The sequence below is a fragment of the Dasypus novemcinctus genome, chromosome 12, assembly GCF_030445035.2.
Source record: "Dasypus novemcinctus isolate mDasNov1 chromosome 12, mDasNov1.1.hap2, whole genome shotgun sequence".
Lineage (NCBI taxonomy): Eukaryota > Metazoa > Chordata > Mammalia > Cingulata > Dasypodidae > Dasypus > Dasypus novemcinctus.
The window spans coordinates 111,376,980-111,391,433 of NC_080684.1; the positions used below are offsets into that span (position 1 = coordinate 111,376,980).

At 70.8% G+C, this 14,454-nt stretch overlaps 1 protein-coding gene across 1 annotated transcript; it reads left to right on the forward strand.

Annotated features, from left to right (window-relative positions):
* Nucleotides 1–5,045: 5,045 nt before the first annotated feature.
* On the forward strand, nucleotides 5,046–8,234 carry PIM3 (Pim-3 proto-oncogene, serine/threonine kinase). Its single transcript, XM_004475382.5, has 6 exons — nucleotides 5,046–5,333; nucleotides 5,421–5,530; nucleotides 5,614–5,664; nucleotides 5,738–6,107; nucleotides 7,010–7,186; nucleotides 7,272–8,234. The coding sequence occupies exons 1-6, from the start codon at nucleotides 5,249–5,251 to the stop codon at nucleotides 7,457–7,459; spliced, it is 981 nt and encodes a 326-aa protein (XP_004475439.1). The 5' UTR covers nucleotides 5,046–5,248; the 3' UTR covers nucleotides 7,460–8,234.
* Nucleotides 8,235–14,454: the final 6,220 nt, after the last annotated feature.

Below are 14,454 nucleotides of genomic sequence, written 5' to 3' on the forward strand. Positions count from 1 at the left end.
GGGAGCAGGGGTCCCGGGCAGGGGTGGTGGGTGCTCCCCGGGGAGCCTGTGGGCTTGGCGAGCGGGTGGGGGGCGCCTGGGCGGGGCAGGGGCAGCCAGAGTAAAAGTGCGCTGTCCTTCCTGTCTCTCTGTGCTGACTCACCTGCCGCCGCGTCCTGGGGACAGGCCTGGGGACCAGCCTGCCCCGGCCGCTGCCACACCCTCCCCCGCCCTCGGGTGGGCCCGCCTGGGGCTCAGCCTGTTCCCACCCCGTGGGCCTCGCTGCCCCACGCGGGCGCTGCCCAGCCTCTCGACTCCTCGTCCTCGTGGGGGTCAGGCCTGCTGCCCACGTGGAGCTGCCCCTGTTCCACCTAGTCGGAGCCCAGGGAGGCCATCTGACCCTGGGCAGATGCGCATCCGCAGCGGGGCCCAGCTGGAGCCCACGCCCCATCGCAGGGGCCAGGGCAGATGGGTGGCCGCTCTCTGGCCTCGGGCTCTGCTCTGGACAGGGGTGAGCTGGCGAGAGCCAAGACGAGCTCATCAGCCCCTGGGTCTCAGCTGCGCCAGGTGCCGCCCACTGGTCTCCCCCGAGAGGCCCCGACTGGGGCGACAGGCCTGGCTCTTCCTGCCAGCAAGGGGCTCAGGAGGAGGGGGAGGGCTGGGGGGGGCCGGCACGGTGTCCACACGCGGTGTCTGCGTGCCAGCCTGTCCACCCTCCCCGCCAGCTGGCAGCGTGCGCACACGCCCGAGGGCCCACCTGCGAGCAGGTGTGTGGGCAGATGCTCTGCTGCTGGGCCGGCCGACCGGGTCGACCAGTGCCCGGCGCCGGGCACTTCCTCTGCCCGGGGCCCCGGGCCAGAGCGGCCCCTCCCTGCCCTGGGCCTCCCTCGGCGCGGCAGGCTCCCCAGGGGCCGCTGGGGAGCAGCTGGCATGGAGTGCATGGGCCGGGAGGGGGCTTGGGCCCCTTGGGCCCCTCCTCCGCGGCCACACTGCTTCCTAGGAATAGGGAAGTGGCCCTGCCCGATTCTCAGGAACTGCCTGCGCACCGTCGCTGCCCCGGCTCAGGGCGGGGTGGGGGCCTCACAGCCCCTGCACTTGGCGGCACCCTCCTGCTGCTTCCAGCCCTGCTCAGTCCCCCTGACCCAGAATGGCATGAAAAGGCCTGGGGAGGCCTCGGGCACATGGGGGGCGGGCGGGGAAGGGGGAGCCGAGCTGAGGCGGGCCTCGCTCCCTACGCGGGGGGTGGCTGGGGTTGCCACCCTGCAGACGGGGAGCGCCCGCGGCTACCGTGGTCAGCGCGGAGCTGGGACTTAGCCTGGGTGGGGGCGCCCAGGGTGGGCCAGGGGATGGTCCCGTGGGAGGGCCAGAAAGTACTGCGGGGCTGGGGCCCCTGGGGGGCTTCTCTGCACACTGCCTGGGGCAGCCCGGCCCTGCGGCTCAGCCCAGAGGCTCTCGGTGGGGTGGGTGCTCCCTGCGGCCAGCAGAGCTCAGGGCACTGACCTCGGCCCCTGGCACCTCGTCTGTAGAGTGGACGGGGGCTGTGGCCGCAGCCCTGGGTGGGTCTGGGGGGAGGAGGAGGCTGGCACCACCTTTGCTGCCACTGCCGAGACCTGCAGGGAGACGGCTCCGGCCGGTTTCGGAACCGTGTCCAGCTGTGCTTGTGGCTCCCATCCTCTGCCCCGGCTTGCCTGGGCATCCCACGGCGTCTTTCTTGTGTTTTCAGTGTCTTTTCCAGCCGGTGTCGCGGTGGCCACCTCCACAGCCATGCAGCAGCCCTCCGGCAGGCGCGGGCTGCAGGGTGGCTCGTGGGTGGACGCTCTGCTGTGGCAGCAGGTGGGTGCTGGGGGCTGGGAGTTGGTCGAGGGATCAAGACGGGCTTCAGGGAAACGGACTTTGGCCCAGTGGTTAGGGCGTCCGTCTACCACATGGGAGGCCTGCGGTTCAAGCCCCGGGCCTCCTTGACCCGTGTGGAGCTGGCCCATGCGCAGTGCTGATGCGCGCAAAGGAGTGCCGCGCCACGCAGGGTGTCCCCCGCGTAGGGGAGCCCCACGCACAAAGAGTGCACCCATAAGGAGAGCTGCCCAGCGCGAAGGAGGGAGCAGCCTGCCCAGGAATGGCGCCGCCCACACTTCCCGTGCCGCTGACGACAACAGAAGCGGACAAAGAAAGAAGAAACAAGACGCAGCAAAAAGACACAGAAAACAGACAACCGGGGGAGGGGAGGGGAATTAAATAAATAAAAATAAATCTTAAAAAAAAAAAAAACTTAAAAAAAAAAAAAAAAAAAAAAAGACGGGCTTCAGCCCCTCAACAGGGAGGAGGCGTCCGTCAGCCCTTGGGGACAGACCTGGACAGGCGGCTGCTGTGTCTGGGTCAGAGTTCACATGGGCTGACTGCCCGCCCGCCTGCCCCTGCCAGCCCCGGGAGGCCCTTGATTAGACATTGCAAAACCCGCTCCCGGGCTGCACTGGCTCCTGTCCCCAGTGGGCGAGAGGGCTGCCGAGGCAGGGCCAGGGCTGCTGGGAGCTCAAGGACGCGCTGCCCGCTCGCCCGGCCCTGGGAGCATCCCCCCCCAGCTGGGGCCAGCAGCATGCAGAGGGCCTGCAGGGGGGGCTTGCGCCTGGCTGGACCCTGGCTGGGCCTGGGGTCCTGCTCAGGGTGCAGGGCAACGTGGACGGGGCTCCAGTGGCCCCAGGGACAAAGGGTAGATGGCATATGGTGCTGGGTGAGAAGCTCCCCCGGGAGGGCAGGGGTGGGCCCAGGCAGTGGAGCTGAAGCAGGGACGGTGTACAGACCGTGGCCTCGCCCGGCTGAAGGCGGGGGATGGCAGGGCAGGGCTGGGCAAGTCTTTGGGACGCCGGGGGACAGCTGAAGGGCCAATCGAGGTGGCCTTGAGCATCGGCATTCGACTGTGGGGTGGATAAGACCTCCCCGAAGGAGAGCCCAGGAGGGGCCTGAGGGCCCAGGGGCGGGGCAGGCCAGGTGGAGGCCCCAAGAAACCAGGAGGGCCTGGGGGCCTGGGAGAGCTTGGGGCAAAGTATGCCCCCCAGGCATGCCCAAGTGCCCTGTGCCAGCTTTAGAGGGGTGGGTAGGTGCAAGCGTGTGCAGATGTGTGAGTATGTGTGACGGCGTCTTAGTGGGCATCTGTGCACACGTGGGTGACCTGGGAGAGTGGGGGTCTGGGCGACCCCTGGGTTCTGGCCGCCGCCCCTCCCTCTGCAGGGCGGGCAGCAGGGCTCCAGTCGCCATGGTGCCAGCGCCTGCTCCCACCGCAGGGGTGGGTGATGGGGGTGGGGGGCTGGGCTCTCCAGAGTAGGGGTGGTCCTGTGTCCCTGCGCCTCGGGGCAGGACAGCCCAACTGATGGACCCGCCACACCCACTCCAGGTGAACCTCAGGCGCCCGCGGGGTGGGGCCTGGCCTGCTGCTTGCAGGCCTGCGGGGGTGGGGGCCCTAATGCCGACTGCCCTGCCCAGAGCTGGCCGTCCGGAGACCCGCACAGAGGACAGGCTGCTGCCCCGCGGGACCTGCCCGTGGGGACCCAGTGCTATTTTTGTGGCCCCGCCGGATGGGCCTTCCAGGAACCAGGAAAAAACAGGCGGGACGGGCATCCTGCCCTGCAGGGCGCCCGGGGCGGGGAGGGGGTGTGGGGGGGCCGCAGGGGGGGTGGGGGGCCGCGGGGAGGGGCGGCGCCTCCAGGGAAGGGCCATTGGTCTCGCGTTCCGCCCACACGCGTGCGTGCACACACGTCCACACACATATGCGTGCACGCGCACGCACACTGGCGCCCCAGCCGGGGCCTGGGGGCCCGCGAGCCTGGGTTCTGGAGTCCCACCACCCTGAGTGGGGGGGGAGCTGGCTGCGTGCTCAGCGGCCCCAGCAGCCCCTCGCGGAGGAAGCGGGAGCTGTCTCGCCCTTATGGGGAGAGTAGAGGTCCTCAGGACGCAGCGTAGGAGCTGGCGCAGAAGCGGGGTGCTGACGCCCTCTTCTTCCCCCGGGGCCCAGGTCTCCCCAGGCCTGGCTCAGCCGGGGGTGGTGGCAAGGGGAGCCTGGCCACACCCTGGGGCGCACAGAGGGGCGCTGGGCAGGGCGAGGGGGGGGGGAGCACGGGAGGGCTCTATGCAGGCGAGTGGCGGGACACTCAGCGGAGCCGGTCCTAGGGCAGGGGAGAGGCCAGAGCTGGGGGGCCTGGGAGGGGCGCTGAGGGAGGAACCTGCTCCTTGCCCCTCCCCCACTCCCTCAGTCCACTGTGGGCCGGCTGCTGGCTCCTCCGCTCGCTCTCAGGCCGGTGACCTTGGCCGAGGTCGGGACGGCCCAGGCGCTCGAGGATTCAGACCAGAGTCAAGTCCAGCGCAGGACCACGTGGGCCTGCCCAGCCCTGGCCTCGGGCCCAGCCGCCGCAGGCGTCGAGGCGGGCTCCCTGGAGGAGGCGGCCGACACCCGGGCCCGCGCCGGGGACAGGCCCGGCCCCGCGGGGCCTCCCGCGCCGGGCCACGTGCGCGCCGGGAGGGCGAGACTGCCCCGCAGCGCCGGGGCCGGGGGCTCTGCCGCGACCTCCGAGCGCTCCTCGGGACCTACGCCCTCCCGCTCGGCGCCGCCGTGCCCGCCTCTTCGCGCACGCGGGAAGAAGGCGCGTGCGGCCCGCAGGGGGCGCGGGTCGGGGCCGGGTGACCTTCGCCCGCGGATTCGCGGAGGCCGGTGGGGGCGAGGAATTCCCGTACCGCCCGCGCCGGACCCCGCCATTGGCAGGGACCCCGGGGTGCTCTGAAAGCGCGGCTCCCATTGGCTCCCGCGGCGCCTCCCCGCGCGTGCCGGAACTATTGCGCGTGCGCAACGTGTGTATAAGAGTGTGTGTGTGCGCGCGCGCGCGGTGATCCGATGCAGTGTGCGCCTCCGCGACACCTACTACGGCAAACGAGTCCCGGCGGCCCCGCGCCCCGCCCACCGGCGCCTCGGCTGGAGCGCGCGCGGCGCGGGGGCGGAGCCTCGGGCCCCGCCCCCGCGGAGGGATACGCGCCGCCGCGGCCCAAAAGCCCGGGACGAGGCGGCGCCGGCGTGTGAGCGGCTCGGCGACTGCGCGGCTCCGCGGCTCGACCCAGGCGGACTGCGCCGCGCGACGGCCCCCGCCCCGAGCGCGCCGGCGGGTCTCGGCGCTCGGAGGCCGACCCCCGCGGGGCCCCCCGCCCGCCCGCGCCGCCCGCCGTGCGCCCGGGGCTCGGGGGCGCCGCCTGCGCGCCGAGGCGGGGAGCCGGGCCCGCCCCGCCGCCCGCGATGCTGCTCTCCAAGTTCGGCTCGCTGGCGCACCTCTGCGGGCCCGGCGGCGTGGACCACCTCCCGGTGAAGATCCTGCAGCCCGGTAGGCGCGGGGGCGGCGCCGGGGGGCGCCGGGGGGAGGTGGCGGCCGGCCCCGGCCCCGCCAACCCCGCCCGCGCGCTTCCCGCAGCCAAGGCGGAGAAGGAGAGTTTCGAGAAGGCGTACCAGGTCGGCGCCGTGCTGGGCAGCGGCGGCTTCGGCACCGTCTACGCGGGCAGCCGCCTCGCCGACGGGCTCCCGGTGAGTCGGGCCGCCGCGCCGGCTCTCGCCCCTGCCCCCCGCGCCCCCCCGCGCCCCGGCCCTGACCGCTCGATCCCCCCCAGGTCGCCGTGAAGCACGTGGTGAGGGAGCGAGTGACCGAGTGGGGCAGCGTCGTAAGTGCGGGCGGGGGTCCGGGCGCGGGGCGGGGCGCGCGGGCGGCGGCGGCTGACTCCGCGTGTCCCCCAGGGCGGCGCGACCGTGCCCCTCGAGGTGGTGCTGCTGCGCAAGGTGGGCGCGGCGGGCGGCGCGCGCGGCGTCATCCGCCTGCTCGACTGGTTCGAGCGGCCCGACGGCTTCCTGCTGGTGCTGGAGCGGCCCGAGCCGGCGCAGGACCTCTTCGACTTCATCACGGAGCGGGGCGCGCTCGACGAACCGCTGGCGCGCCGCTTCTTCGCGCAGGTGCTGGCCGCCGTGCGCCACTGCCACGGCTGCGGGGTGGTGCACCGCGACATCAAGGACGAGAACCTGCTGGTGGACCTGCGCTCGGGCGAGCTCAAACTCATCGACTTCGGCTCGGGCGCGCTGCTCAAGGACACGGTCTACACTGATTTCGATGGTGCGCGCGGGCCCCGCGGGGCGGTGGGTTAACGCTCACCGGGGTTCGCGGAGGGGGGGTTTGCTGCAGGGGCTCGGGCTTGGCCGGCCGGCGACTGTTGGGGAGGTCGCGCGGCGCGCGCTTCGTGCCCTGCTCGCGTGGGCCGGGGGGACGCGGGCCCTCTGTTGCCGTGGGGAGGGCTGAGCCGGTGCGCGCCCGATTGTTTGTGATGGGTGGGGGCGAGGTGGGCGCGCACAGCCACCCCCTTCGGCTGCGTTGGGGCGCTGCCGCTGCGGGGCGCTCGGAGCCCTTAGCGGCCTCGCGCTCGTGGCTGCTGCGTGTTGGCGCACGAGTGGCTCTGCGCCGTGTCCTGGAGCGCCCCCGGCTGACGTCGGCGCTGGTGCTGCCTCCGGGCCTTCCCGGGCCGTGGGGCGGGCCCCGCGTGCGTGCGTGCGAGCGAACGGCTGCCACGGCAGAAATCCCCGCATTGCGGAGCGCGGTGAAGCCCGGGCTCCCCGCGTCTCCGCCCCCTCCGCCCCCTCCCAGCTCCGCGGCCCTCGCCCCTCTCTTCCCTCTTCCCTCTCCTCGCTGCTTTTCCTCCCAGTGTTCTCTCCTGGTGTCCTCTCCCCGCGTCCCTGCAGCGTTGTCCAGGGATCCGGGAAGCGGGGCGCCCCGCCTTGGCCCGCCCGCGGCTTCCTCCACGTCTGTTTGTTGTGAAACCCGAGCTGCGGCTCACGTGACCCGCCCCGCAGGGGTGGGGGCGGGTTTTTCCAGGTTTTTTCCAGGGGGATGACGGGGATGACGCGCAGGGTTTGGAGGCCAGTTGGGAGCCGCACCCTGCTGCGATGCGGGCCGGGTCGAGCGTGGGTGTCCCTGATGCCCGCTCCTGAGGCCCGGGTGCCCTGACCACTCCTTTTCCCCAGGCACCAGGGTGTACAGCCCCCCGGAGTGGATCCGCTGCCATCGCTACCACGGGCGCTCGGCCACCGTGTGGTCCCTGGGCGTGCTGCTGTACGACATGGTCTGCGGGGACGTCCCCTTCGAGCGGGACGACGAGATCCTTCACGGCCGCCTCTTTTTCCGGAGGAGGGTCTCCCCAGGTGCGCAGGGTCGGCGGGGAGGGACGGGGGGGGGGGGGGGGGGGGCCGCGGGGCTCGGCCCTTTCTGACTCCGCCTTCTCCACAGAGTGCCAGCAGCTCATAGAGTGGTGTCTGTCTCTGCGGCCCTCCGAGCGGCCCACCCTCGACCAGATTGCCGCCCACCCCTGGGTGCTGGGAGCAGACGGGGGCGCCCTGGAGAGCTGCGACCTGCGGCTCTGCGCCCTGCACCCCGACGACGGCTCCAGCACCACCTCCAGCAGCGAGAGCTTGTGAGGCCGCAGGGGTGCGCGGCCCGCCTGGCCTGGCCCTCTGCGGGCTGTGTCCGGCCTGCGGGCAGCAGTGGCCTCGGTTTCCCTTGCTTTGAGTGCCTTTTCAAACGCTGCTCCACGGGACTTGGCGTTTCAAGCTCCGTCTGTCCAAAGACGGCCAGGCTGAGGGGCAGGGGGTCGTCCCCGGCCCGGCCTCGGCGACCCCACGTGACCTGTGTGGGCTGTCACTGCACCCCCTGGGGCCGGGCCGCGCCCTCGAGCTGGCTGTCGGGGCGTGCTTCGCACAAGCAATGCAACGCGAGGCCCCTGCAGCGCCCGCTGCCCGTATTTGTGGTGTGGTCCTTGCGGAGGGCGCCCGGGCTATTTATTGGTTTAATTTATTTGTTGAGGCTGCTCCCCGAGCAGCGCCCCTCGGGTCCCTGGGTGCGGGAGGGAGGGTGGCTGGCGCGGCGGCGGCCCCGCAGGCCTGGGGGCTGTACTTGGTGTGCGCCCGCGTCTGCACGGCTGACTGGACAGGAGCGGGTGCCTCTGCCGTGTGCCACGCCGGGGGGGGGGGGGGTGGCGGGTTTTAAATTATTGATCTTGTACAGTCTGCTTGTTGGCTCTGGGAGCTGGGGAGGGGACAGAGCCTCGAGCCTTTAATTTATTTTAGCAGCTGGGCGTCTGTGCCCCGGTGATAGGCACCGTGGGTGGGGGTTTCTCTCATTTCGGAAGTGTGAAACGTACGGAAGATCCTATTTTTTTATACAGGCATTTCAATTAAAGTTTTTTGTATGGAACAGCCTCCTTGTGTTCGCAGGGGCTGGGCCGTTTGGGGTGAGCGCAGGCACCTCTGGGAGGAGGGGCCCTGGGAGATGTGCTCCTCGGCTCCCCATCGGGGATCCCCCTGGTCTCAACACCCTGACAGGCGCAGGTTCCCGGGGCAGAGGGCCCAGGCCTGGGGTGGCCTGTGAGGACCTCTGTGGCCAGGGGTGGGAGCCCCAGGATGCTATCGGGGTGGCAGTCGGGGCCTGGCTTATGGGGGGGCGGGAAGGCCCAGGTGGGTGGGAGGTGGCCTTGGGACCGTGGGGTGCTCCCGTGCCTTCTGGGTACCTGGGAGAGCCTCCAAGGGTCACGGCAGGACAGCAGGAGCGGAGGTCCGGGGTGAGGCCGGAGGACACGCAGCGGGCCTTTCCAGCGCTCCAGGGGCCTGGGTGGGATGGGGTCCTGCCAGCTGCAGGGGGCAGGCTCGAGTGTCACTGCCATCTCGGAGCAGGTGCCAGGTCCCCTCGCGCTGCGCTGCACTGCACCCTCGGGGGTGGAGCCGTGGTCGGGCTCAGCCCTGGCTTTGCTCGGCCTGTCCAGGCCTGTCCGCAGCGCTGTACACAGCTGATCCCACCCACGTTTTTCTAGAATGTTGTTACGCGGTCCCAGCATGCAACGCTCCCCTGCTCCTTTGCCTCATGGCTGCGCCACAGCAGACCCTCCCTCCCTGGCGGGCTGCGGACCACGGGGCTCGGTCCTTGGCCCCACGCTGCCCGCCCCTGGCGGCCTCACCCTGCCCGCTGCCCCCACCTCTCCCTGCATCTTCTGGGCTCCAGACTCGCCCCGGGCAGCCCCTCACCACTTGCCTGGCGGACCGGTTCTGGTCACCCTCGGCCCCTGCCTGCCCCCTGCCTGCCCCCGGGCGCTGGTGGCCCCGCCCCGCCCACACCTTCCACTGCTTCACGAATGCTGGGTGGGGACGAGAATGCTGGGTGGGAACGGGCTCTTGCCTCCCCAGCCGCTCTCAGGGCTCACCGTTGCCCCCGCAGAGCCCCTCCCCGCGGGGTACCCCTGCCTCTGCAGGAGTACCCCAAAGGTGCCCAGTTCAGGAGCTGCTGGAGCATGTGGCCGGGCCCTCAGCAGGGCGGCCGCCCCTCGGGCCCCGGTGTGGACCTGCTGCCCAGCCCCCTTCCCCTCCAACTGCTCGCTCAGCATCTCGCCGTCCAGCGGCTGAGCGGCCGGCAGCCGTCTGTCCTCCCAGCCTCCCTTCTTCCGCCCGGCCACCCGCTTCCTTGGTCACTTTTCTAGCCACCTATTTGTCCAGCTGTCCATGCCTTCAGATGCCCAGCCATCTAGCTGCCACCCAACCTACTACCCACCCCCACCCAGCCACGTGCCCACTCCTCCGACCAGCACCCCCTCAGCTTCTCTTGGTGCCGGGTCCTGAGCAGGCCTGGGGCAGGCCAAGACAGCCCTCTCCACTTGCCCACGGAGCCTCTGGGCCTTGCAGCTGGGGGGCAGCCCTGGGGGCCGAGGGGTTGACCGCAGGGGGGGGGGGGAGAGCGTACGATGACTGCAGCTGTAGGAGTCCTGCTGGGGAGGGTCAGTGGGGGTGAGGTCAGAGGGGCCTAGTGCAATAGGGTGCCCAGGGCACGGCGGGGGCCCCCAGGGGAGGGCGGCCAGGTGGGCCCCGTGGGGTCTGCCCACCCAGATGTCAGCGCTACCTTCACCCACGTGGCCCGCGGTTCACCGCGGGGCTCACAGCAGGGGGGGCTCGAGTGGGCTGTGTCCCTGCCGGCACCCCCTCCCCCTGGGCAGCTCTGCAATCGGGGTTCACACTCATCTCACCCTCCTCCGGGGTGCCGCTCTCACCTGCCCCGCTGGGACCTGCTCGGGCCTGGGCTACGTCGTCCGCCCTCCAGCTCCCCTCCCCTGGGGACCCTGAGGCCCCCGCCTGGGGGTGGGGTGCATGTTTGGTGTTCCCAGCCGTAGTGCAGGGAGAGGTCCCCCACGATGCCCCCACTGCCAGGCAGAGGCCCTGCGGTCTCCTGGGCCCTTTTCCTGGCTTCCTCGGTGTCTGTGGCCTGGCTGTGCAGGACTGCCTGAGGCGGGCAGGAAGCAGTGGGGTGGGGGCTTTCCTGGCCTGTGGGGCACCCTGACAGTAGAATTCCAGGATTTGCAGTGAGGCCCCAGTCCTGCTGGGAAGGCCGGCCCAGCCCGGCCGCCAGGGTCCCCAGGTAGCTCGGGGTGGGAGGTAGTGCTGGGGCTCCCTCCCCCAGCCTCTCCCCCCGGGCCCACCCCAGCCCTCACCCCAGTCTCCACCCCAGTCCCCAGACACACACCCTTGGGCTCTGCCATGTCCAAGTGACAGGAGGCAGGCCTGGGGTGCCTCGATCCCCCACCAGGGCCCCAGGACCCCGTGCCCATTCTGCTTCGCCCTGCGGAGGGAGCTGGGGAGCTGGGGGAGCTCCGGGTCTCCCTCAATGACCCTCCTCCCTGCCCGGGCAGCCCCGGGTCTTGGGGTGCCCCCTCATACCTACAAGGCAGCCCCCGCCCCCCACTGCCTCGGTGCAGGGAGGCTGCACGGGGTGGGGGTGTGGAGATGGGGGCCTTGTCAGCACCCAGGCCTGCTGTCCCATCTGCCCGGCCCGCAGCTCGCCCACCTCCTGCCAGGTCCTCCCTGTGTCCTCGGCGCCGACGCCTCCTGCGGCCGGGATGGGGCTCTCCCGGGGACCCGTGCGGGCGGCTGGGCGGGCGGCGCTGGCACTGGGCGGGGGGCCTGAGCCTGGGCCCCGGCCGTGCCCCTCGGACTGCGGGTGTCCCTGGCCAGGGCTGGGGCTCCCGGCCCTGCTGCCACCTCGGGCCTGCCTCCCGCCGCGTCCTCACGCTGGTGCACAGTCCCCCCGGGCTGCCGCTCGGCTCTCACGAGGCTGTGCTGACCCTGCCGCTGCCACTCGCAGGGCACCCTTCGCGCCACAGGGCTGACTTCTGAAAGGGCCCACCCTGTGGGAGGGGGCTCTCCATGGGGTCACACAGGAACCCCCAATCCCCAGAACCCACCCCCAGGAGGCTTCCCTCGGTGGAAGGCGCCGTGCCGTCCTCGCGGTCAGCGGCTCGGGCCTTGCTGGGCAGCCATCCTGGGCAGCCTCGCCCCGGCTCTGAGTAAGGCTGTCTCCGCTGTGTTCGCGGGCCCTGCAGCCGCCAGGGACATGCCTGCACAGGTGGGCCTGCGGGGGCCACGCTGAGGGCGCCGGGGCCAGCCGCACCCGCAGCAGTGCCCAGCACCCAGGCCTGGGCTGGCCGGCCTCGCGCGCGTGGCCTCTCCTGCCTGCTCCCCTCCTGGCCCGCGGCCAGCGGGCTCCCGGAAGAGCAGGGCCCGGCGCACACCGCCCAGGCTGCGGAGCCGCCAGCCCTCCCGAGGCCCTTTCCTGCCAAGCAGCGCGAGAAACGAAACCTCAGCACGGCTGTGGGGACGAGGCCAGGCGAAAGGGGAAGCAGCTTCCCCGGGACCCGGAGCCCGCGGGCCGAGGAGGCCCCGTGTGTCCCCGGTGCCGGCACGGAGGGGCGAGGCGCCCGTGGGCCTGGGCCTCGAGCCCCTGCCTGCCGCAGGCAGCCCCTCGGCCAGGTGGGCCACCCAAGGGGAGCAGGCGCATGGAGGGGGGCAGCCAGGGCCCCTGGCTGGGGGGTCCTAGGGCAGGCCTGAGCCCGGGAGCAGGGGGGTGGGCCGGATGACCCTGGCCATGGCTGAGGGGTTGCAGGCCGGAGCGGAATTCCCGGCCCTGGGCTTGTGGGTGGACCGAGTGGCCAGAGCATGACTTCCATCCTGCCTTCCAGGCAGCCCTGGAGAAACCCTGACTGCGATTACACAATGGCCTCCGGCCCCCACCTGCCCCCCGGGGTTCCCGGCAGGCAGTCCTGGTGGGCTGGGGGGGCAGGGAGGGGAGCTCCAGCACGGAAAGCCCCTCCCAAGTAGGCTGGGCCCCAGATACCTGCCAGGGTGGGTGAGTTGGGGGGTCCACTCCTGGATGAACTAGTGAGGGGCCTCCTGGGCACGGGGCTCTTGTACCCAGCCCCAGGTGAGCCAAGTGGGGAAACTGAGGCTCGGGAAGTCTAGGGACCCACCCATGGCCCTAAGGGCCAAGTCGGCTCAGAAAGCAGCTGGACCCCAAGGCCCTCGCCCCATCCAGCAGGTGGCTGGTGGTGGGTGCAGTGGTGAACCCCATTGCACCCCATCTCACCGAGTCGGGGTTCGGGGGTGATGGCATGGCCCAGGGGACTGGCTTGGGGCATGGAGCCCCACTCCTTCCCTGTGCCCCGGCCCAGCCCGGAGCTGCCCACTGGCCTCCGTCGGCCTGGGGGGTACCCTGCCGCGGGGTCTGGGGTGCCCCAGGCCCATGGCCTACCCCAAGGGCTGAGGTGGGCACCGCAGGGGTAGGACTGAGTGTCACCCCTAACTCTGGGCTCAGGCCCCGAGGCAGGCGACCCCGATTGTTACCGGATTTTGTCGAGGTTCTGGCCTGTGCTGCAGAAATGAATTTCAAGAGCACGTCGGAGAGTTAGGCCAGTGATTTATTCAGGCAAGGAGGGACAAGAAATGGGAGAAAATAACAGATCGTGGGTCCCAGGTGAAGAGGAAGGGGCTGGAAAGTGATAAGGAGGGCCGATTCACAGATTACGATTTCCCATTATAGATTAGAAAACCCCAGCTTTTACTTGTGTGCACATCATGGCAAGGGGAAAACAGCCAAGAGCAGGACACAGAGGGCAGGAACAGGGGTCCAAAGGCAGGCGGGCTCAGGCCTGGCGCCTGCTGTTTGGAAGGTTAATTATCTCAGCCCTTTGCTAATGGCAGGGGAGGGGTCCCACTGTTCGCTGTTTTGATTGATTACCCCCCATCAATCCCCCAGGAGGGCCCAATGATAAAGTCCTCGGGAACATCCGGGGCTCCTCCTGGCTTCTGGAGGAAGTCCTTGTTCTGGATGGCAGGATCTTGGGGGGCCCTCCAGCAGCCATCTTGGGGGTCCCTCCAGCAGCCATCTTGGGGGGGTCCTCCAGCAGCCATCTTGGGGCTCCTGATGTCCACGTGGATGCTGCCAGGTTCCAGACCCGTCTGGTGATTCCCTGCCTTACTGGCCGGCTTCACGATAGCCCCTCCACCCACCGACCCCTCGCCAGCCTGCAGCCCAGTGACCCCACCGAGGCAGGGCTCCACGTGCACGCCCAGCAGGGTGCTCTGCTCAGCTGGTGACCAGGGACCAGGCCGGCTGGGTCCTACCTCGAACCCCGGGCCAGGGCTGTGCGGGGGCCGCCGAGGCCGTGGGATTCTGAGCCCCTCAGGCCCCTGCCGGGCTCTGCTTCCCCCTCCCGTGCGTGGGGTGTGCCTGTGCAAGTGTGTGCGTGTGCACGCGTGTGCATGGGTGTGCGTGTGCTCAGGGCAAGGCGGCCCCCCGGGGCTCCTGACGCTGCCCCCGCCCCCTCCACACACCCACCCACCATCTGGTTTCCGCTCCCCAAGCCCACCCCTGCCCCTCCTGCCAGTTCAAAGTCCGATTTGACTTGGGAGAAAATCAGGCTTTCGACCCCTGGAGGGCTCCCCACTGCAGAGGGGCAGTGGGCAAGACACTCGGGCGTGATGGGCGCGGGTGGGCTCCTCAGGGCCGCCATCGGCCTGTGGGGGAGTGAGGGAGCACAGGCAGCACACGCCAAGGCCCCGAGGCAGCGAGCGCCCGGCCGCCCGCTGGGGAAGGGGCGCAGGACCCGCAGAGGCCCGCGTGGGTGGTGGGCCCCGGGCCGCAGCCCTCCCTCCCAGCTGCGCCTGCGTGGCGGGTCTTGGGAAGGGGCTGCAGAGGCCCCGCCCCACCAGCCCTGCAGAGAGATTGGGGCGACTGTGACCCGGCCAGAGGAGGCCGGGGGGCTGGTAGGCGGCCCGGCCCTCCTGGACACTGGGGCCGGCGCTGCAGGGGCCCCGAGCCCCAGCTCTGCACCCGCCTGGCCAGGACGCTCGGTGGCTGCCTCAGTCTCCCCGCCTGAGGCCGACAAATGCACCAGCCACAAAAAGGGTGTGTGTGCGTGCCTGTGCTTGGGCGCGTAGCCCTGTGGACTGCGCACACGTGTGTGCCCGTGAATGTGTGTCCTTGCACGCACCAGTGGAACATGCACCTGTGCGTGTCCTGTGAGCCAGCAGGTGTGTGGGTGTGTAACGTGGTGTGTGCTCCAGCGTGCGCGTATCTCCAGGTGTCTGTGCACGGAGGGAGG

What these genes read in the sequence shown, in the direction of transcription:
- PIM3 (XM_004475382.5), top strand. Translation starts at nt 5,249, where the DNA reads ATGCTGCTCTCCAAGTTCGGCTCGCTGGCGCACCTCTGCGGGCCCGGC. An exon ending in GGTCTACACTGATTTCGATG is followed by an intron (nt 6,108 to 7,009) that starts GTGCGCGCGGGC and finishes CCTTTTCCCCAG; the next exon opens with GCACCAGGGTGTACAGCCCC. An exon ending in CCGGAGGAGGGTCTCCCCAG is followed by an intron (nt 7,187 to 7,271) that starts GTGCGCAGGGTC and finishes CCTTCTCCACAG; the next exon opens with AGTGCCAGCAGCTCATAGAG.